Source organism: Phragmites australis, chromosome 1 (assembly GCF_958298935.1).
Source record: "Phragmites australis chromosome 1, lpPhrAust1.1, whole genome shotgun sequence".
Classification (NCBI taxonomy): Eukaryota; Viridiplantae; Streptophyta; class Magnoliopsida; order Poales; family Poaceae; genus Phragmites; species Phragmites australis.
Window position 1 is genome coordinate 44489712 of NC_084921.1, and position 22173 is coordinate 44511884.

At 42.3% G+C, this 22173-nt stretch overlaps 3 protein-coding genes across 7 annotated transcripts; 2 read left to right on the forward strand and 1 right to left on the reverse strand.

The window, feature by feature from the left end:
* Nucleotides 1-1186: 1186 nt before the first annotated feature.
* LOC133921635 (subtilisin-like protease SBT2.2) lies at nt 1187-8010 on the forward strand. Its single transcript, XM_062366599.1, has 10 exons — nt 1187-1651; nt 2471-2624; nt 3010-3407; nt 4001-4096; nt 4176-4248; nt 4645-4927; nt 5019-5353; nt 5705-5975; nt 6409-6690; nt 7346-8010. The coding sequence occupies exons 1-10, from the start codon at nt 1404-1406 to the stop codon at nt 7753-7755; spliced, it is 2550 nt and encodes an 849-aa protein (XP_062222583.1). The 5' UTR covers nt 1187-1403; the 3' UTR covers nt 7756-8010.
* A 5726-nt stretch (nt 8011-13736) lies between these two features.
* On the forward strand, nt 13737-19397 carry LOC133921643 (protein PLASTID TRANSCRIPTIONALLY ACTIVE 12, chloroplastic-like). Of its 4 annotated transcripts, none has more exons than XM_062366611.1 (12): nt 13737-13877; nt 13991-14055; nt 14144-14809; nt 15376-15488; nt 15848-16110; nt 16627-16748; nt 16972-17049; nt 17142-17198; nt 17384-17452; nt 17708-17803; nt 18112-18244; nt 18970-19397. In XM_062366611.1, exons 1-11 carry the CDS (start codon nt 13841-13843, stop codon nt 18205-18207), a joined length of 1662 nt encoding a protein of 553 aa, XP_062222595.1. In that variant the 5' UTR covers nt 13737-13840; the 3' UTR covers nt 18208-18244; nt 18970-19397. The 4 variants fall into 4 exon arrangements, with proteins under 4 accessions (XP_062222595.1, XP_062222604.1, XP_062222611.1 ...); XM_062366620.1 differs by having other exon boundaries at nt 14147-14809; XM_062366627.1 differs by lacking the exon at nt 17708-17803.
* On the reverse strand, nt 18264-21359 carry LOC133921668 (wax ester synthase/diacylglycerol acyltransferase 11-like). Of its 2 annotated transcripts, XM_062366647.1 has the most exons (7): nt 20967-21358; nt 20259-20864; nt 19980-20046; nt 19818-19894; nt 19498-19713; nt 18986-19123; nt 18264-18657 (listed from the first exon to the last, which is right to left on the reverse strand). In XM_062366647.1, the coding sequence occupies exons 1-7, from the start codon at nt 21237-21239 to the stop codon at nt 18490-18492; spliced, it is 1545 nt and encodes a 514-aa protein (XP_062222631.1). In that variant the 5' UTR covers nt 21240-21358; the 3' UTR covers nt 18264-18489. The 2 variants fall into 2 exon arrangements, with proteins under 2 accessions (XP_062222631.1, XP_062222637.1); XM_062366653.1 differs by lacking the exons at nt 18264-18657; nt 18986-19123 and adding an exon at nt 19192-19322 and having other exon boundaries at nt 20967-21359.
* Between the last annotated feature and the right edge of the window lie 814 nt (nt 21360-22173).

Genomic DNA, 22173 nt, shown 5'->3' on the forward strand with positions numbered 1-22173 from the left:
CCCGAGTGTGGTTTGAGCAACCAAGCTGAGCCTAATAGCGTACACCACTGGCCCTTGCTGAGCCTAATAAATATGAGAAGTGGGTTTTAGACCATCTACAGCATATGCTTTAAAGTTTTATCTCCTATAACCCTATTACAGCATCTCTTTTTTTTTTATCTCCAGCAGCTACCATATTTCCTACCTTCTATTACTTTTTTTTATTCCATCGAACTCACATACATACTTAAGGAACAGTGATGTGGATCCTCAAAACCATCGGCAAATTTGGAGTATACATTTCTCTCATTGTATCACTGTTGCGCTAGATTCAGACCTGCTGGAGAGCGTTGCCGCACGGGACGATCGGCAAAATGTATAGATAGCGATCGGTACAGTAGTTTTCATGACTTGCTGGAGATGGTCTTAATGGGGGAGTAGTGCAGTCTTTCTCTGTCTAAGATGCATCCCTTTTCTTCTATATTTTTTATTTGTTATCAAAAGATAAGATAATTTTCTTTGTATCATCTTATGATATGAACTTTTTTATTTATTATTACTTTTAATTTTTATTTTCTTCTCGCTAATGTTATCCATTTGATCGATAGAAAAATATATTTGTTCTTGGGAAGCCTGACAGTGACCTCAGGCGTGGTTGCCGGCGATGAAATGGTGGTAGGGTTGTAGTGCTAGCGTGAACACCTATGATGGGGATGCGGTCCCTCACGTAGCTATCCTCACACTCGGCGTCTTCCCCTTCCGCTCACTCTTACTTAGGGTTTATCGCTCGAGCTCTACTGTCGTTTATCATCGACAACCGCACATGAGGCTGTCGTATTTCTCCATAAGGGTAAATATGTCTTTTCTATAGATAAAATAGATAACGGTGACAAGAAAAAAGAAAATTAGAAACAATAATAAATAAAGAAGATTATTTTATAAAATGATAAAGGTTTACAAATGTGTTTGGACCTAAAAAGCGCCCACCAGCGGTAACCGTATAGTAATTCGATGGAATTCCGTAGAAATTGGTCAAATTTCATTATTTTCAGTTTTTTAATTTTTAATTTAAATTTAATCAGTAATCGCTCGGATTATAAATATAGTACGGACCAAATCAACTGATAACCGCGATAATCAATCAGTTACTATAAATTGAACCTAAAGATGACACATTAGGAATTACTACTTACTGCAATAAGAAATTTTCTCCCTTCTTTATCCTCGCCATCTTTATTTGGTGCTCTCTCTTTGGGCGGCGCACTCGCGGGCTCGCAGCGCACCTCCCTCTGCCTCTTTCGCTCGCCATTAATTGCCGCCTGCAGCCCCAGTACTGCGCCGCTTAGCCCAAAGTTTTGATCTTTTGCTTCCATGGGTGGGCGCTACTAGCCTTTGGGGGTCACTGCCGAGGAGCTTTGGAGGCAATGGGGGTTGTGCGGAGGGAGGGGCAATGGGCGGCTGCCACCTTCCTTTACGCGGTGGTGGTTCTTGGGGCGGTGGCGGCGGGCGGCGTCCGCGCCTTCGAGGACGGGACTGCGGTGTACATTGTGATAATGAAACAAGCGCCGGTGCTCCACAGGCGCCTTGACTTGGAGAGGTTCGGGAGCAGCAGAGCTGCCAATGCCGGCGGCGGCGGGGACACTCCCTCCACCAGTGTGCTGAGGAAGCCGAGGTGGGCGACATTTCTTTTTAGCAAAATATACTGATTGTTTTTCTTTAATTCTTCGATATTGTTGTGCTGCCCCATTTTGCGTTCATGCGCAGTATCATTCAATTTAGGCTTTTCGCATTTCTGATGTTGCATAAAAAATCGCTTTTTTCGGAGGGAGTTTGGGTGATCTTGATTGTGCTTAGTTGAGATGATTGAGATGTTCCGGCGTTTATATCTCTTAATTTGCCGACAGCTCTTTTTACCATTGTAATGGTTGGTTATATTGGGGAGGTCAAGTGTTATGTTAACCCATTACTGAAGTAGGCATTTGTCGTTTGGACTTGGAATTTCATGCGACGGTAATGCAGTGTATAGACTGCTGTTGATACATCATCCCTGTTCCCTCTTTTCCATTATGATGGCTCTATTCTGTCTACAACAAAAGGTTTATGTGACCTAGTGTATTTTGACGATTTTCACATTATATGGACCCTGGTCCAAGTTGTAATTTTTGTCATGTACTCAGATGTTTTATGTCCCCGCGGCGTTGGGTACTTAGTTACATATCATTACATTTGTCAGCACCAACTCAGAGTAAATGTCTTTGCTATCTCGGTAGTTATTTAGCAATAGATTATATGTGTTTCTTTTTCTATACAGTAGAATCAAATGGGCTAAATGCGCACACCTAAAAAAAGGAAAAACGAGGACTATCTCCACTTTCATTTGCTTGGCATATGCTGAAAATGTAAGGATGTTTTTGGTTGGTGGCCTTTTCTCTAAGAAGATTACGTGTTTTACTCTCTCACAAACGTTGGTTGTGGACTTGTGGTAATGCAGACATGGTTCACCCAAACCTATGAATTATGGTTCATACCTAGTTCGCCTTCAAAATTCACTGTTGAAGAGGACGCTAAGAGGAGAGCACTATATAAAGCTGTACAGCTACCGCTACTTGATTAACGGTTTTGCTGTTGTCATGACTCCTCAGCAGGTATCTTATTTCTTGTATTTTGTTCCTTGTTCTACTTTTGAACTTGAGTTATGTTATCACCTGTCTATTACTTGGTGGAGAAAGGCTCTGAAACTAAGCATCAAGTGGCTTGCAGCTTTTAGATTATTGGATGCTTCATCAAAATGATGAAAATAGGGAAATTTATGGCAGTATAGATAGTGTTGATATTTGCTATGTTACACCGTTTGATGTCGTTTTGATAATTAAAACATTCTTAGTTATGACTTCCTACAAATTCTTTTTGCTCCTTGCATACTTTTTTGCCATTTCTTATTGTTTTGAAGAATTACCGGTTCATTAGAAGGTTGTTTAGATTTACCTGCTTCTTATGTGAGTTTAACTGGTTTTGTGCTTGTACCGAAAGGCAGACAAGCTATCCAAGAGAAAAGAAGTAGCAAATGTGATGTTGGACTATTCAGTTAGGACCGCAACAACTCATACGCCTGAATTCCTTGGACTACCGCAAGGAGCCTGGGTTCAAGAAGGTGGTCCACAATTCGCTGGTCAGGGTGTTGTTGTTGGCCTCATTGACACAGGAATAGATCCAACCCACCCTACCTTTGCAGATGATCTATCAACTGATAGTTATCCAGTACCCGCTCACTACTCTGGCATTTGTGAGGTTACCAATGATTTTCCATCTGGGTCCTGCAACAGAAAGCTCGTGGGAGCTCGGCATTTTGCAGCATCTGCAATAACTAGAGGTGTCTTCAATGTTTCTCAAGATCTTGCTTCACCATCTGATAGTGATGGCCATGGGACGTGAGTAGTGCCTTCTTATTTACCTTTTGATGCTGCTACTTAGACAAATCAAGTAAATTCTTCTACTGCTAGTCTGCTACTTGGTCTGTTATAGGAATTAATACGTGGATTTGGTAGCTCCTGATGGTGTAGCCATGCATACGCCTTTCTTGGTCCCACGCTTGTATGCTTGTGTAACCTTAGACTTTTTGATTGTTGGATTCTGCATTTCTGATGTAGAACGATAGATCTAAATACTATAGTCCACATGCCACCATGTTTCAACTCTTCATAAACCATCTTTATCCTATTATGTATATGTTCAACAGGAAGTCATGTTAGTAATAGATTGATTTTATCATGTTGTGAAAGATGAATATAGGATAAGATGCAGAAATTCTGCTAGAAATGGTTGTATACTGTTGTTGCATTTTTGTTAATTCTTTCCTTCAAATTGAGCTCAACCATTGCTGCAGATGGGATCAGTCCCTTGGTTGGATGTAGTCGTAGTTCTAACTAAATGCATTCAAAAAATACAAATCATGCCACGGGAATCGTGTGTAATTACTTTCCTAGATATTTTTTTTTTCTGATTCTAAGATTTGTGCCTACAGGCATACAGCATCCATTGCGGCTGGTAATCATGGAATTTCTGTTGTTGTGTCTGGGCATAACTTTGGAAATGCAAGTGGCATGGCTCCTCGTGCACAGTAAGATCATTGCCCTTTGCTTTAGGAAGATAGATGCTATTTATTTTCCCCAAATTAATATAATAGATTATTTTTTCAGCATTGCTGTCTATAAAGCTCTTTACAAAAGCTTTGGAGGTTTTGCTGCTGATGTTGTGGCTGCAATAGATCAGGTAATGGTCCACCATTTAGCTTCTTATCATCTGTTGGTCCAAGCACACAACAATGTTCCATCCTAAGTTCTTAACAATATAACCTTTTGGTGAAGAGATGAAATAATGATAATCAGCCAACAAACTTATGCTAGTCAATTAGGCTGTTGTTTATTGGATGAATCTATATTTTGGAGTTCTAGGGATGTGATGGCCAAGTTTATTAATATGTCTACTAAAGTACTGAAGTCTAGCAGGTTGTATATATTTGTGTTGAAGTTTCCATGGTATCTTGAAAAATTTCAGTGTCGTATTCTTATAAAATCCCTACCATCGCACTAGAAGCATTGCTAAACGGTACAGTTAAGAAAACCACATGTTAACATGATTGACAAACTTACTATGTCGCATTTGCAGGCAGCTGAGGATAATGTTGACATCATCAGCTTATCCATTACTCCTAATAGGAGACCTCCTGGACTGGCTACATTCTTCAATCCAATAGATATGGCACTTTTGTCAGCTGTAAAAGCTGGCATATTTGTGGTGCAAGCTGCAGGAAATACTGGTCCTTCCCCTAAGAGCATGTCTTCCTACAGTCCTTGGATATTTACCGTAGGAGCTTCTGCCCATGACAGGGTATACAACAACTATGTTGTACTTGGCAACAATTTGACAATTCTAGGAGTTGGTCTCGCTCGTAAGTTCCTATGAATTTATTTTCTGTACGCACAACTGCACATAATTACCTTTTTATAGTTGTAACTTGTGTTAATTAATTGTAAATACAGCTGGAACAGATGGTGATTGTATGTACACTCTAATTGCTGCACCTCATGCACTGAAAAACAATACAGCAGCCAGTCCTACTGAAATGTCCCTCGGGGAGTGCCAAGATTCAAGTCACCTAGATGAAGATTTGATAAGAGGAAAGATACTAGTGTGCAGCTATTCTATAAGATTTGTACTTGGTCTTTCTTCTGTGAAACAAGCTTTAGATACAGCCAAGAATGTCAGCGCTGCAGGAGTTATATTCTATTTGGACCCATTTGTTCTTGGGTTCCAGTTGAACCCAACTCCAATGCGCATGCCTGGACTTATAATACCATCGTCTGATGACTCTAAGGTAAGGCAGGCAAGAGCTAATGCTGCAGCTCATTTCTTATTCTTCTATCTGTGATTTCGTGGTTTTACTGAAGGTTAGCCCAGCCTGGTCATCCATCTTATCCAGTTTCTTGACTTTTGGTTCATTTTTGTTCAAACCTCTTTCGGCAATCGGGTTGTAAAGCTTAATTAGCTCTGTGCTTTTTATTGTATCTCTTTTGAATTTCATGTTGAATGCCATATGATTTAAAGTTGATAGTTGACATAAACTGATGAAATCAATCACTCTGTTCTGGGTGCAAACTTGTTCTCAATAAAAACTTGTGGGTGCAATGCTTTTCCTGTACTGACTAATGTAACACAATATTGCCAGGTATTTCTCACTTATTACAATGATTCCCTTGTGAGAGATGAGGCGTCAGACCGAATTGTTAGCTTTGGCGGAGTGGCGAAAATACTAGGGGGTCTAAAGCCAAATTATGGAAATCCTGCACCGAAAGTAATGTTCTATTCTGCTAGGGGTCCTGACCCTGAGGACAACTCATTGTCGAATGCTGATATCTTGAAACCAAATCTGGTAGCACCTGGAAGTTCCATTTGGGGTGCTTGGAGTTCGCTTGGACTGGATTCTGCTGAATTTGCTGGTAATTCGATAAGTTATCTTCTTTACAGCCTTTTCTTCTGTTTTCCAAACGTTTCATAAACCTAGTGTAAATTGGCATGTGACCTATGCCAACATTGGAAGATTCGATCAGTATGCCCTTTACTATGTTGAAAGAGAACACTTTTATTTTTAGACGAACAAGAGCACATTTTTATGTAGAAAGAAAGGATCACATGAATTGACTAATTAATTGTGTGAAAAAAGATTATTGGAGGCTTAGATGATTAGAGGATCGTTGCTGCTGGCCTTCTTAATTTTTTACGAGCACACCCAAAAAAAGATTGCGCAAGTACTATTCAATTTTCTCATGAAAGCCCTTAAAAGGAAGTTGCCTTTGCATTAGAGTCCAGCAGCTTGTGCTTTCATTGATAAAATCTATCGAATCTTGATTATTTTCTGATTTACATATTTAGGTGAAAAATTTGCAATGCTCTCGGGCACAAGTATGGCTGCACCCCATGTCGCTGGTCTTGCTGCTCTAATCAAGCAGAAATTTCCTTCTTTTAGCCCAGCAGCTATAGGTTCTGCATTGTCTACTACTACATCCCTCAGTGACAGGCAAGGGAATCCAATCATGGCACAGCGAACATACAACAACCCAGATTCAACGCAAACTCCAGCTACACCTTTTGACATGGGGAATGGGTTTGTCAGTCCCACTGCTGCTTTAGACCCAGGGCTCATATTTGATTGCAGTAAGTTCTACAGTTATCTCCATTTTGCTTATGTTACACTATCTTCGCTTGAGCTTACCTGGGGTAAAATGCTACAGCAATCAACAAACCGTCAAGTATTACTTGAGACTATGAACTATTCCTTAATTGAGATCTAATGAAGGCCACACATGTCAAGGTCCATGCAACCATTTTGACAGAATATAGTTTATATGGCAGAAAACTGAGAGAACATTAATAACGTTTAATAAGACATTCTAGAATAACTGAGTAAGAGAAGAACACTGATTTGCTCATGTTCAATGAGATAATCTGCTTTGTGTTTTATCTTTTGAAAGTAAATTAGTAAGTGTTATGTCAGAGTTTTGAAAATCAGCTTGTCAATAACTTATATCAGCCTTTTTTCCTCTGCATGTAGCACATGTTTCAGGGGCATATTTTGTGCTAGGTTGTTTGATAGTTTTGTGTTTCATAGCAAGCATTATTTGCTGCTTGCATGCATAAGTACTTTGCATACAACTAAATTTCCATCTTGCATAATTTGTTATCCAATAATAGAAGCACTCTTCCCGGGGCCCTGGTGTTCTCCGTCAAAATGATTTCTTTTCCATGAATATATCAAAAGTCTCTTTGTTTGCGAGGTTAATGTGTAAATGTTCCTTCTGAAAAATTACAGGTTACGATGATTTCTTCTCCTTTCTTTGCGGCATAAATGGGTCTGGTCCAGTATTGACGAACTACACTGGCAACAACTGCGTGGCCTCCACCATGTCAGGAGCAGACTTAAACCTGCCCTCAATCACCATAGCAGTGCTCAACCAGTCAAGAACAATAACGAGAACGGTGACCAATGTGGCGGCCGACGAGAGCTACACGATCAGTTACATTGCTCCCTATGGAGTCGTGGTTTCTGTTGCGCCAACCCAGTTCTTCATCCCCAGCGGGCAGAAGCAACTCGTGACCTTCGTTGTGAATGCCACCATGAACAGCTCTTCTGCGAGCTTTGGAAACGTCAGATTCTACGGTGATAAAGGTCACCGGGCAATCATTCCATTCTTAGTGATCTCCAAGGTTGTCAGTTCCTGATGACGATGACGGATGAGCTGATGCAGTGGATGCAGACAATGGCCTGACTGATCCAGTGTATGCAGTGATGACTTGACTGCATGGAGCTTACCTTGACTTGAGAGTTTTTTTTTTGGTTAGTTGTGGTGTACATTCTGAAGGATGCTGATGTAAGTAGCTGAGTGGTTAACTAGGGAGTAACTGTAAAGAGAATGTACCAAATCCCCCTCTTGCCATGAATGAGAATTCCTTTTGCAGCAGTTAGTGTTTGATTTATTTATTCAATGGCGTCTGTGACATAGCATCACATTCGATCCTCAGATCCTGTGTCTCCTTATCAGTCTCCGTTCCTGGATCTCTTTAGGTTCGTCTTGGTGGTTGTGCAAAAATCCTAGAACGTCCATTCAGCAGCGGAGTGTCTGTTAAACTAAGGGCTTATTTGGTTAGTAGTCACATGTTACATATTTTACCATACCTAGGGTTAGACTATCTTGTTAGATATTGTCTTCTCTTTTTTCATCTCTAATAGTTACCCTATTTTCTATTATCTATTACTCTTCTCATATCATCAGATCCACTTGTCAGTTTCTTTGAATAAGGGGAGGAGAGAAACCGACTCTACTAGAGCTGCCTGCACGCTCGAATCGATCGGTATCTTTAGCTACAATGGTACTGTAGCACTGTATGCCGATCCTGCTGGAGCTGGCCTTAGTAAGATTTAATCAATTTAGACAACTATTTGGTTTGTAGTCATAGTTGTGACAATATTCCTTTTCTCCTGCTGCGTCTCATGTGTCAGATACCTAGAAAAGTGTGGCAAGATTCTATAAGGCAGCCTAAGGTGTGGTGTTGATTTTATTCACCACAAGTGTGACGGTTTAAGTTAAAATATTTGGCAAGCTTAGGTATTCTTAGGCTATGAATTAAACAGACTCTAAATCATGTGCTTGGACAACAATGCACAGTGAGCACCCATGATAAATCTTAGACTGCATCACCGACATATCCTCAATTTAAATAGAACTATCAAGGTGACACATGCAAATTACGTGGCTAGACCAGTTACGGTATTAGATATAGTGATTGACAACTATAAAAGGATTTGGTTTCACATGTGCATACTCTATTTTTTTTAATGAAGTGCTTTAACCTAATCAAACCGAGCCTACGTTGTCAAAAAAAAATATATATATAACAAGAAAGAATTCTGAAGCAATAAGATTCAACAGAATTATAGAAACGGCAAGTACTGACTTACCTTATGCAACATACGAGCATCCTACAGTTGATTGTCTTTTTTTTTGTTTTTTTACAGAGTACCAAAAATGTTAATCATGCCAATCATGTAGTTTTAGATTTTAGACCATAGCTACAACAACGCTTCCTTCATGTTTTTTTGTTTAGCCCTGGATTTCTAAAAGAACCACCTGCCCTCATGTATATGTGATTGGCAACCAAAGAACTTACCCTAAGCCTACTTGTGAGCCTCGCCTTGGCTATCATTGCACAAGAGAGCGCACTCATGATGTCGTTGCATGCTGCCAATGCTTTCTATGCTCTATAGGCTATAGCCACAGGCGCAATGCGACATCTATCGGTGATAGGAGTACTAGGAGTTAGTTTTTTTCTGCCACTGCATGAGGAAGCTCTTGCCATCCATACCAGGAAAAATGAGAGAAGAAAACTAACAAAGAAGAGACCTATCTCAAATCAATCTGAGACCTCAGCTCATGAAAACCAATACTTCACTTTCACCTTTTCCTCTCAATCCTCAGCTATTAATCTTCAATCCAAATCCAATTTTATTTCACATTTCCACTGGATTGATGTTCCCCTATTTTCCAATTCATTAACTCTATTTAAGAGGACAAAGAAAGAAAGAAAATGGCAAAATAATCTTCCTTCTTTGCTCCATGCCTCCATGGCTAGCCTCTGCTTGAAGGTTGCTTGTGCTGACTATCACCACCATGCATGCAATTGATGGCTTCTTATTGTAGATCAATGCATGCAATGCGCCAGACATCGCATCGTGTTCTCTCCCTTTGTTCTCTTCTCTAAGCGCTGATGTTCACCTAGGACCTAGCCACCACGAATACGCCATCACAATTCATCTACCATCATGTGCTCGTCCTCATGTGTTGTTGCTAGCCTGAAGCGCCGCCGGTCTAATGCTCAGCAGCCGTCGTGTCTGTGGGCTAGAAGCTCGAAGCCGTCAGATCTGAATCTCTCCTCCTGAGTGTGTGGGTCGCCATCTCAACGCCGAGCCATGTGCTCCTGTGAGTGCCGCCATTCACCCAGCCACAACGGAGACGTCGTCACAAGTTCATCAGTCGTCGTGTTCTCGTCCTCTTGCCTCATTGCAACTTGGGAGCCTTAAGAGCCATCGACCTGATGCTCAGTCACTGTCGTGTCCATCAGCTAGAAGCTCGAAGCCATCCTCCTCTTAAGCATATTGGTCGCCATGCGTGTGTTCGTTGTCAACCTTTCGCCGCTTGATTGATGGGAACACCAAGACCATAACTCTGTTCTGTTCGCTCGTGTCCCCCTTCGCTATTAACAAATCCTCTATTTCGCTCGTGTCTCACCGATTGGAAAATGGAGTGATGTCCTACATGATGTAGATGCCTGATGTTTTGTTCTAAGTACGCGTACATACGTGACTCCAGTCGGTTTAATTGAGCAATACTCTTTGTATGCGAGATTCAATTGATTTTCATTTTTGCAATCTTAATTTTAGCTTATACTTTGTATGGATTCTAGCCTGTATGCAACTAATCTGCACCATTATAATATGGACTCACTAAGATCTATGGTGTAGATCTTTCTCTTTTTTTCACCGATTAACATGACGATTTCTAGGCCTTGAGAGAGAATGAGGTGTCTCCTTTTAACTTTGTTATACTAAGATAATATTTAGAGTCCAAATTTCTCTCCTGAAATTGTGCTTTTTTGTTACTATTTTTTTTAAAGTTTGTACATTTAGATATTAACTAATAAATATGAAGTATGATAATTTGTTTCTTTGGTGTATCTTATTGTTTGAAAAATCTGAAACACTATGCAATTAAACACAACCTATAATCCATTACAAACCTTTTGCCTTTTCGCTTTTCATGAGGAAGCTTTTTTGTATATCATATAAACGCGATGACCACATACAAAATACAAAACATGACATATATTTGGCACCAGGTCATGAACGGCCAATTGATTCAGCTTGCAAACTAAAACAGCTTGACAAAACTTAATCAACATGTTCCAATTTGTACTCGAGCAAGATCAACTTGATACTAATAGTATTGGTACAACTTTTTGTTCAAAACAAAAAGTATTAGTACTATGTGCAACTGCTGAACGACGCTTACTGGGGCATTGCTCGTTGTGTGGCACCTTCGATATAATTATTGGTTACTAATGGATCGATAATACTGTGGTATTATTACCGGTTTATAAGTCGAGTGGAAAGAATATGTTATTATGGCTTATGAATTGTCAGTGATAAAAGTCATCACTGCCGACCGATAGCTTGAACCGGCACTGATGTCCAACTCCATCATCACTACCGGCTGAAGTCACTGGTGATACTGGAACGTCATTGTCGGCTAGTGGTATGAGTCAGTAATGATGTATACAGTATAAAATAGTGGCTCTTCCTCCCTTAAGCTCGGACACAACACTGTCTTTTTGGCCCCGATGACCTTCCTTACCCTCACTGACACACCACCGCTTCTGAGCCCTGTCCGTCCAATTTCATTGCTCGGTAAGTTTCACAGTGCCACACCTAATCTTTTGTGCATGCTAGTTCGATCGTAGCCCGTCGCTGCCCAGTGCTCTGCGTAAGCTGGCCAGCCACCACCGTGAGCTCGCCCACCTCCCCGACAAACTCCGGGCTATGAGCTGTCTCTGCCCGAGCCGAACGCATGATGAGCTTGACCGCGGTCCAGGGAACCTTGCTGCCCCTTCCCTTCCACTATCTCCCTCTGCAACACACAACCGCCATTGACCTTGCTCCGCCGCCTGCCATGGTCACCGCTGGCCGTGTTTGCCATCATACATACCGCCGTCGACCCCTCAAACGAGTTTGTCACATTGCGTTGAGCATTTTAGTATACCTCCCTGGCCAAGCTCCACCGCTATTCGCTGTCGGCGACGGGTCAAAGTCGGTCAACAACGATTAAAAAATCTAGAAATTCTAAAGGGAATATTAGTTGTATTGATAAATCAACTAAAATAATCTATGATTTGTAGAATAATATCTAGAGCTAAAAAAATATGAAACAAAGTTTGTTATTTTTGTTTTGTCATGATCTACATGAAAAAAATACATTCATGCATAAAATGTTCACTGAAATACCTCTATTTTATTAAATATACTATAACTTGTTAATCAGTAATTAAATCCTAAAATATCCCAAACCGGTCAATAAAACTTTGTTAATCTTCTTTTGTAATGCTTTGCACAGGAAAAATATATTTCAAGCATGAAATACTTGTTTAGCACTAATTCTTTGTTAATTTTGATTTGGCCTTTTAAACTTGATTAATTTCTATAGAAATTAATAAAATGAAGGTGTGTGAGCTCTGGACAAAGGTGTGTCGGCGAGCTTGAAGGGCGGCGGTGGAGAGTGAGCCGAGCCTGCAAAGTTGGGGACAGAACGAACTGCGACCCTTTGAAACCGGATCTAATCAGGCTGGCAATGGGCGAGGCCTATCGCTGGCACCATTGACGAACCGGAATCACCGGCGGTGGCTACGCAAGGTCTCCTGAACCTAGAAGGTCGCGATCTGGATCCGTCGCAGTCATTAGCCACCTGGTCATGCAATCTCTCATGCCGACGTCCTGGCTAATTAGCTTGTACGTGTGCCTTCTCTGCTCTGGCTGCTGATAGCCTACTACCTACCACGCACACGCATGCAAAGTCCATCCCATTTGCCCTGAAGACACCATGTTTCTTGCTATGCAATATGAGATGCTGGGTTTTTTGTTTGCAGCTGTCTTTCTCCCCATACGTATCTTCAATCTGGATGCAGCCATGCAGGCGGCAGCATGGCATGGACACGCGCAAATGCAATGCTACGGCCAGGAGTTGACAGGCACGGAAGAAGCTAAAACGTGTCGTGTTGCCGCTGCACGCGTCGATGCCCCGTCCCTACTCTCAAAGCTTTTCTGCCATGACATGTTGGTTACCTTCCCTTGCAGGGTATGTTATATTATGATCGTACATGTAGATTACAAAGAGAACTCTAGAATCCGGCTCTTTTTTCCTTTTGAGATGTAGAGTCCTGCTCTTAATAGTATATCAAGGTTCGATCAACGTGGACTTTCACAGATTAAATCTAGAGCGTTATAATTAGGGTCCACAACAATCAATGGCGGAGATTTTTTTCCTGATTAACATGATAATTTTTAGGGTTTCAGAGCGAATACATGTCTATTTTTTCTTTCAAATATTTAAGGTAATAGATGAATTGCAAAGCATTGATCTTCCACCTTTGCCTGCGCATGGTCCAGTTCAAACTGTTACTTCCGAAACATTTCACAAGCGGGGTGGTGGCGTGGTTGGCTAGCGCGTAGGTCTCATAGCTGGATGAGTAATCCTGAGATCTAGAGTTCGAGACTCTCTCATCCCAAATATGCCGAGTAATGATGAAACGCTCTAGTTGACTACATGGGTCGTCACAGCCATCTCATTACCAGATGACCAGAGAGCTAAACTTGAGCTTGGCCTTTCTTTTTTGACTTTTCGCGGGATGAAAACGTTTTGCTTTCTCACTTCTTGTTATCGATTTTTTTAAAATAACATTAATTTAATAAAAAAATGTAAAAATAATATTCGTTTTTTCAAAAATTGCTAAAATAGTACCTGCCGATACATCCCCGGTCGGTATTTGGTCCGACACTATTTTGACAATTTTTTTTGAAAACGAATAGAGTTTTTGCATTTCTCTATTAAAATAATATTATTAAAAAAACTCTCTCGTTATCCTCAAGTTCCAAAGCCCCAAGCAAAAACCTCGGCGCCCTCCCCACCTAGCCCCGTTCCACCTCCGTCTTCGCCTCGAGCCGACGCCTGCCTCCGCACGCGGCATCGGAGGAGCAGCGACCATGGCGTCCTGCTCCAACCCTTGGCGGCTCTTCCCAGGCAGCCTCCCGCTCCCCATTGCAACCTCCGTTCTTCCGCCCACACAGCTGCTTGCCTGCTTTTCTCAGAGCAACTCGTCTCATCCGCTATTTTTTTTTGTCGGGACCGCACAGGCATGTCACCGGTGGCGGCCGCCTCCGCCCCCGCGTCGGTTCTTTCTCGCTCCCGCAAGTCCACGGTAATTGCCGGAACGCCTCGAATTGTGAAATTCTACTGCATCATCTTGCTCTGCGAGCATGACTTATGCCCATTCGGTGCGTGCGCAGAAGGTGTTCGCTGGTTTGCCTCACCGGAGGAAGCCGCTGTTGTTTGGATCCTCGAGGGGCACGCGACGTGCCAGGATCAGGTGCGTCAAAGATGATTCGCTCCATTTCGATCCATCCAAGATCGAGCCGCCACCGTACTCCAGTTACTTCGACTCCACGTCCGGCCAGCTCGAGCCGGCGTCAGGCGCCCGGGCGAGCATACCCGGGAAGGAGTACTGGCCGGAGGGCACCGAGGCTCGCGTACGTGCCGCCCGTGCGCCTGCACCTGTCGGAGAGTCGGTTGGCGCGCCGTCTTTCGGGAAGAAGCCCGGGAGTAGGAGGAGAGGGTATAAGGACCAGGTTGCGTCAGCGTCAGCAGGGGATGGCGCGGAGACTGACGGGGATGATGATAAGCCTGTTGTGGCTGTTTCGGAGTCGGATGATGCGTCGGAGGAGCCGAAGGACTCGTTGGATGAGTATGTCATTTACGAGACACCACAGGAAGAGAAATTGAGTGAGTATGACATGGACAAGATGATGGGGCGGCCACATCCGTTTATCGACCCGGCAAAGGCGATGTTGTTAGGGGAGCCAAAAACCAGCGAAGAGCTCTGGTGGCATTGGAGGAGGAAGTCTGAGAAGCAAGTGTGGTCTAGATGGCAGAGGAGGCGTCCAGATGTTGACACGGTTAGTTCCTCATTTGATTGAACTTAGTAAATGTCAGGCAGTGACGTTTCTTTTTGTTAAGACTGTCTACCAATTCTCAACGTGATAAGTTACTGCAATACTCTCCTGCTGCTGTACAGTTTTGTGGATTTGCATTGGTACTCGCTAGTCTTTCTATGCCTAATTCTAATCAGATAGCACAGGCACTGGGCACAACAATGCCACTATGCTCTTTCTGTACCATTTTCTTGTTCTATCCGTGCTAAAGTAGCTAGCCAAAGTATATGGTGTTTGTAGTGCCAGTTACTGTCAAGTGTTAGCCAGCATGTTGGTGATTATCCCCTGCTTCTTCAGTTCTTCTAGTGTGTACTGTGAATGTGAGAAGAGTGCTATAGATGTAAGCTTAAGCTTGTGCTTGTGGCATCCATGCATGTATGTTGCTATACGGGGTTTGGGGGTCCCAATTGTGTGGAAGATTGAGGCTTTGCCTTTTGCTTCTTTATCCTTATTGGTGTTTCAACAAACTTATGTTTCCATGACAGATTTGAGCTTCGATCTACATTGTAATGCCTGCTCTGTAATTTTAGGTTTTTGCAAAGGCAATGGCGGAGACTGGGCAAATTAAAATTTTTGGGGACCACCCTACACGGACAGAAGCTGCTCTTGCCAAGACAAGAAGACATTTGTACAAAGAGGAAAGGTTGATTTACAGCTATAGAGTCCTAGAGTTATTTGATTATAAGCCCATATAGTAAGTACATCTTTATCGGGTGATTATATAATACTTGAGCACACTATGTTTGTAATGCTAATTTAATTCACAGTTTTTGAGCTGTTAGTACCATTACACTCGTGCATGGTCTCATCATATAAGCTTTCCAAAACTTATTTAACTGCTACTGCATTTCCACCCTCTTTGAGTTATAACATATTACAAAGATGTGGATGCTGACTTAGATATGCCTAATCGCCTACTAACCACTGGTTGCTCATAACATTCTTAGTTACGTAGCTATCTTGCCTTCTAATATCTCTTACATTGATATGAAATAAACACAGGTTAGAAGCAGAGCAAAGGAGACTAGAAGAAATAGGGCCAATAGCATACTACTCAGAATGGGTTGAAGCTTATAAAGACAAGGATACATCACACGAAGCCATACAAAAGCACTTTGAGGAGACTGGGGAAGATGAGAATGGTCAACTTATAACAATGTTTCAACACCAGACTGCTGGGGAATATCGTATCATGATGGGCACTGATGTGCGTATTCAGCGAGATCCTTTGGCCATGAGGATGCGGGAAGACCAGATCAAACAGAGTATGTCACTATTTCTTTGCTCAAATTCTTCTTCTTCTTTGTTTGGACATCTTTAAAGCGTTTTTTTTGGTTGCTGGATAATTATATAATTATATCTAGTTCGTCTTACATTAGCTTCTTTGTTTTATCCCTCCAAAGAGATGTTCTGTTTCAGTATGGTGGATTGTAAATTACTAGGAATCCAGGAATAGGAGCTAAATATCAAAGAACTATTGTCATACACCTTGGGGTATGGCTGTATTGTAGAAGCTAAAGAATAATTTGTACAGTCTCGTCTGCTGATTTGAGTGTGCGTTCACTGCAAAAGTCAAACTATCATCTGGGTAGCCTGGGTTAGTGAAAGTGTTGTTTGAAGTCAGCATCTTGTTCATAATTGAATGTCAATACCTTGAAGTTCAGCTCTACTCTGACAATTTGAAAGAGCTTATGTTTTGAATAGGGCAAAGAAGGTTTACTTAATACACTGTATTAGGGCATACATCTACCAGGGCTTAATTTCCATATTTAAATGTGCAGTTTGGGGCGTTGATCCTGTTTATCCAACAATTAACTATGTTCAGGATCCTGACGAAGTGATTGACTACAGAGGTCCAGAATTTCATGAGCCTACCCCTGAAGTTGTACCGTACCTGATGGAGGTATGGGTTAGCACTTCTGCTAAACTCATATTATTTGCACTGTACTAGCTAAGATTTGCCAGTTCCATGTTCTTGGTATTATCATTTGGCAAAGCCATAATACCATAAGTATGACCTTTGCTAAGTGCATTTAATAGTATGGCACAGCACAGAATATGTCAATCCTGTGTTAATAACAGGAGTCATGAAAATCTTGTTTGATATCTTTCCCTCCCCCTCTCAGCATGGGATAATGATCACAAAGGAAGAGCTATATGCACGTCTGAATGAAGAGAGGGAGGACATCAACCAAGATATAACGGTATATATTCCTTAAACTGTCCATTTAATTTGAACCGATAGGGTGTGTGGGTAGGGCAAATGCCTCTTTACTTATCTGTTTTATGATGGCAGTATATTCCTGAAATCAAAGATCCCATGGCTACTGCTGTTGATATAGGGGAGCATTCTGTAAGTGCCCATTTTAAACACTTCAATATTTTTTTTTCTAAGAAAAAAGTTTGCCAAAAGTGCTCAAGCCATGGATATTATACAGAAGAGGCAAAGAAATGGATTATGAATTTTGAAAGGTGTCATAATAGCGTATGCATTTAAAATACTGCTCATTTTTACTAAGGTTTTCTTATTTTAAACAGTACAATGAAGACAGTGATGATGAGGAGGAGGATGTTGACAAAGCTGTTGCACAGCCTGAATCACTAGAGGTACCTTACCGTACAAATACCTTTACTGATTAAAGCATAGACACTTTTTGCTTCTCAAGGCTCTTTTTGGCAATGACAACAATACAGTAATCTCAGTTCACGCGGGAAGTTAAATATGGCCTTACTCGTAATATTGTGGCACCAAAATAGTGGGCCATCGCCAACAAAAGAAAGTGGGTTATTTATGACATAGCTATCAGAACTGACCCTATTTCAGGGCTGATCATTTCTTTAAAACTTTTTATTAACAAATAGGGTGAGGAAGACGCCGATGGTGCTGAGGATGTAGAAGAGAAAGTGAGCCATAATTGGAGTGTTCTAAAGTCTACTGGACAGGCTGAAAAGCCAAAGGTGCCTTCTCTATTATATGTAAATGATCCCCTTCCTCAGGAATAAGCCAATATTAATTGTTTTCTGGTCGGGAAAATTAATACAGGAGTCTTTTAGCGTTCACAAATACAGCTATCAGTTACTTTGTTGTTGGTCTATACTGTGTGAATCCATGAAAATTTTATGATTGATTATATGGTTATGCATGTGCAGATTATCTAACACGTTTACACATTCTATAACATACATGAACCTGCATCGTTTGTACAGTCTTTCCTGATGGATATACTAGTACTGTAGAATAATGCTTGTTCCTTTCTGCCTTCCAGGAAAAGTCAAAGGAAGGTGAAATGTCACTAAAAGAAGCCATAGATGATTCTGAGAATCTAACCGATTTTCTTATGGACTTTAAGGAAGATGAGTAACACTTTGGATATTTTGCTATTATGTGCAACAGACACGGTGAGTAAAAAGTGAAGCATAATACAATACTATTCATTATTACTTTTTTAGGACTTTTTACCCAAAATAAATGGAGTTGGTTTCCTCCATAATATCCTTAGCTCAACCCACTCAGTGTGCTTCATCAATTTGAGTTTAAATTCTACATGACAGTACAGAACTACAAATAATATAGCAGTAATATTGAATTCTGCAAAATTTATTAGGAGTGGAGGCTTGAAAGGAAGCACTGGTTGAATAGTCCCTTAATCATTCCTATGATTCTTCCCAACTCTTGAAGCTGCATCTCTAATTAGACTGAGGGATTCGGTAAAGTCATCCAAAAGCTGATGAGAATCTGGAAATTGTGCCTCATCCACTGCTAGATTTACCTTGATAGTGTTAACATAACTTTGAAAATTCACGGTTAGGGCCTACACAAAAAAAAAAGAACAATTAAGTACAATTTAGCTTTTACTTTTCTTAGGCATCTCTTACCCAGACTCCATGTGAACATAAAGTGGATGGATTTAAGAGACACTTGCTTGTAAATCATCATTTGTTAATTCACACTGGAACGTACTTGTCAAGAGTTAAAATTTTAAAACAATTAGATGCCCACGAATTTACTTCATTTTATCAATGAATTTGTCCTAGCAATGCTAATGATTTCTTAATCAATGTTTCTTTGAAATTTGAGGATGTAACATGTTCCTGCATTTATTAAATGTCTATTGCATAATTAGATTGTTGAGGACTTACTTCTGGAGGCCCATAACCGCTAGGAGCAATGAAGACAACCGGATGTCCACAAAACTCCACCTGTTCGACTGGACCAATCATGTTCGAGAACGATATGGTCGTATGAGAGATCATACGATGGAAGATGGCTTCAGCTGCCTGTTTTGATTCACAAGTTGCAATGCTATTAGAAACAAGAATCGCAGACAAAATGTTTTGGCGCATGGCTCAAAAATGGACAATCTGCATGTTCTTATGGAAACAAGGAAGATGACCACTGCCACCAATCTGGACCGTACGTGCTCAGTCTCTTTGGGTAACAAGTGAGTGGAACGTAGCCATATGTAACTATGGGAGCCTGGTTACACGGTAAATAAGATGTTTCAACTAGACTTCAGTTATATTGTATTCTTCACTGAGAACTTTTATGGAATTAGTAACCAATGTTTTGCCAGTATTAAATAGTTTAATCACATAATGGAGTAAATAATGTTCTGCCAATATAAAATCAAGTATCGAAATGGCATATGTACCTTCAGCCCAAAGATTTTGAGGATAATTTCTGCAGCTAAATGTGTGAATATCACTTCCAGTGAGCTCTTTTTCCTATCCACAATCTTCTTCGCCTTGCGAACATATTGCAATGGATCGTCGTGCAAGCCTATGTGAAACGGAAGGATGATGAATCCTAGTTTGTTCCCCCATTTCACATCATTTTCCTTGCCGGACTCTATCATCTCAACACATGCCTGCTCGTAGTAATAATAACAACAGAACAATCGTAAATTTTAACCCTACAAAATTACAGTAAAAGATCACAATTTCTTTGACTTTGATCCCGTCAAGTTCGTACATGCAGGCTTGTGGTTGGCCTCAAATTGACAAGTAGTATTGATCGCACACGAATCTCCTTGCCAGTGTCAGCATCGCCTAAAGTTGAGGATGAGCAATGCAACAATTAGAGTAGCAATCAGGTAGGAACAAAGCTTTGTCGCACGATCGCTGATCTTCTCACCTGTCTTCCGGAAGTAGTATCGCGATAGAGCAGCGTAGGTGACTCCAACCAACACATCGTTCACTGTCTGTGGGGACATAGAGACAAACACAACTGTTTCCTTGAGAGTTCTGTTACTTGCCACTTGTACTTTGCAACATGTTCATCATTATTTGTCAGTTATACTTCTAATCCACAAAAAGCAAATGATTTTGCTATTTATAAGTTGTCCTTTTTTGTTAAGTCATTTTCCTAGCCATTGATTAGATCAGCCTGTAACTATAGAAGAGGAGCTCTTACGCAGTTCAAGGCGTTCCTGACGAGCTTGACGTCATCGAGGCTAAGGCTCCGGTGCACGATGCGCTTGCGCTGGTGCTCGCCGTGCTCCACCCGCTTGAACAGCGTGTGCGGGTCTCTCAAGAATAGTATCGTCGCGAAGAAGCTCGCGACGTCCACCACGGTGTGCCAGGCCAGCACGACGAGCGACCACACCCACGCGGCGAACGCCAGGGCGCCCGCGGAAGCCGGGGGCCGCGGCCGCGCCCAGAGAGGGCCCGTGCGCGTGGGCAGTGGCGGCATGGCCGGCAGCCTCGTCGGGTCGGCGGCGCTCCGCGTGCATGCCATGAGGAGCGTGAGCAGCGACATGCCGTCCCCAAACGAGTGGTGCACGCGGATCGCCGTGGTGGCCGTGGCCTCGGAGGTCGGGAAGTCGAGGACGTGGAACTCCCACAGCGGCCGGGACTTGTCCATCGGCAGCGTGGACAGCGACGCCACGTAGTCCTCCACGGCCTTGTCCGGGTCGGCCGCCACGGCGGCGGCGTCCAGCTTCGGGTAGATGATGTGGTCGTCCAGGTTCACCTGCGTCCACACCCACCGCGGGTTGCCGTCCTTGGACCCGTCCTCCACCTGCAAACACCACAGGCGAGGAGACACGTTAAAAACTTGGGTGGCTACGTGCGTCGCGAGCCTGATCACGGACTGCAGTGTGTGGTTATGTTGCGCGCGTACTTGGATGCTGCGGAAGCGAGGGTAGCGCGCGAGCTGGGCCTCGATGCCGGCGCGGGCGACGGGGAGGTTCACGGGCGTCGCGAGCCCGATCACGACGACAATGTAGAAGTCTCCCACGAGCCTCGCGGAGGGGCTCACGGGCTCACCCGGCGCCTCGGCATGGCCCGCCCGCCCACGTCCTGCCCCGGGCCCGGCCTCGGCGACGGCCGCGGCGCCATTGCTCTCTGTGCGCACCGAGAGCGGCCGCTTTCTCAGGGTGCCTGCCGCGTCCATACTGTCGTTTGGTCCCGTGGTGTGTGCCGTACTACCAGTACTGTACTAGCACCGGATCGAGCTGCTTTGCATGGGAGTTCCCGGCCAAGAGTAGTCTGAACTCTGATGGATATGTAGGACTGATCCTGTTTATATCATACTTCTGCAGCGGTTCATCAATGATCGATGAATGACAGACACCTGCCAACAGAACCTGTAAATGTTGTTTTGACAAAAAGGCGAAAATGTAAATGTGATGGCAATATTTTTGGCGGTAGATAGTGACCTTTCACTCTTTCAGCTCCAGTCAGGTCCAGTTGGGCAGTAGAGTGCGTGCTCCAAAAATTTCCATTGGAATTCAGTTATAAAAAATGGAAAGTAGTCGCGCCGAAAAGTCGATGGCCCTTTCCATATCAACAACGTCTACGAGGCGCAGGTGCTGGCTCTAGAATCTGTGGTGAACTGTACAGATGGGACTGGTAGCTCCTGCGTTCCAATCTCTTTTAATTTATTCGGAGATAGAATTAGTTACATTCGAGAGGCTACAGTGTGACCATTAATTGGGCAAGCAGCGCTTTTATTTGATCGGATGGATGATTGGATGGGAGTATTTGATTTTTTTACACTCTGTTGGTTATCATTTTATCTACAATTTATAGATTTAAGAGTCTTATTTGTCAGTCTCAGCCAAAATTATCACTTTAATAGAGTGACAAAATATTAAATATTTCGTTAGCTGTAGCAACATATATAGTTACAGCTCGCTAATTATATACAGTGATGATGAAAAAGGGATAATAAAAATCAAATACATACAACGCTTAGTAGCTAGGTATCTAACGTGGATATATAATTAATATTATATATTCTCTAAATATTATATATCTAATCTATATTATATCTATGTTTTTTATACCAAGCACTGCTCTACTATTCCACTGTTCAACCACCCTTC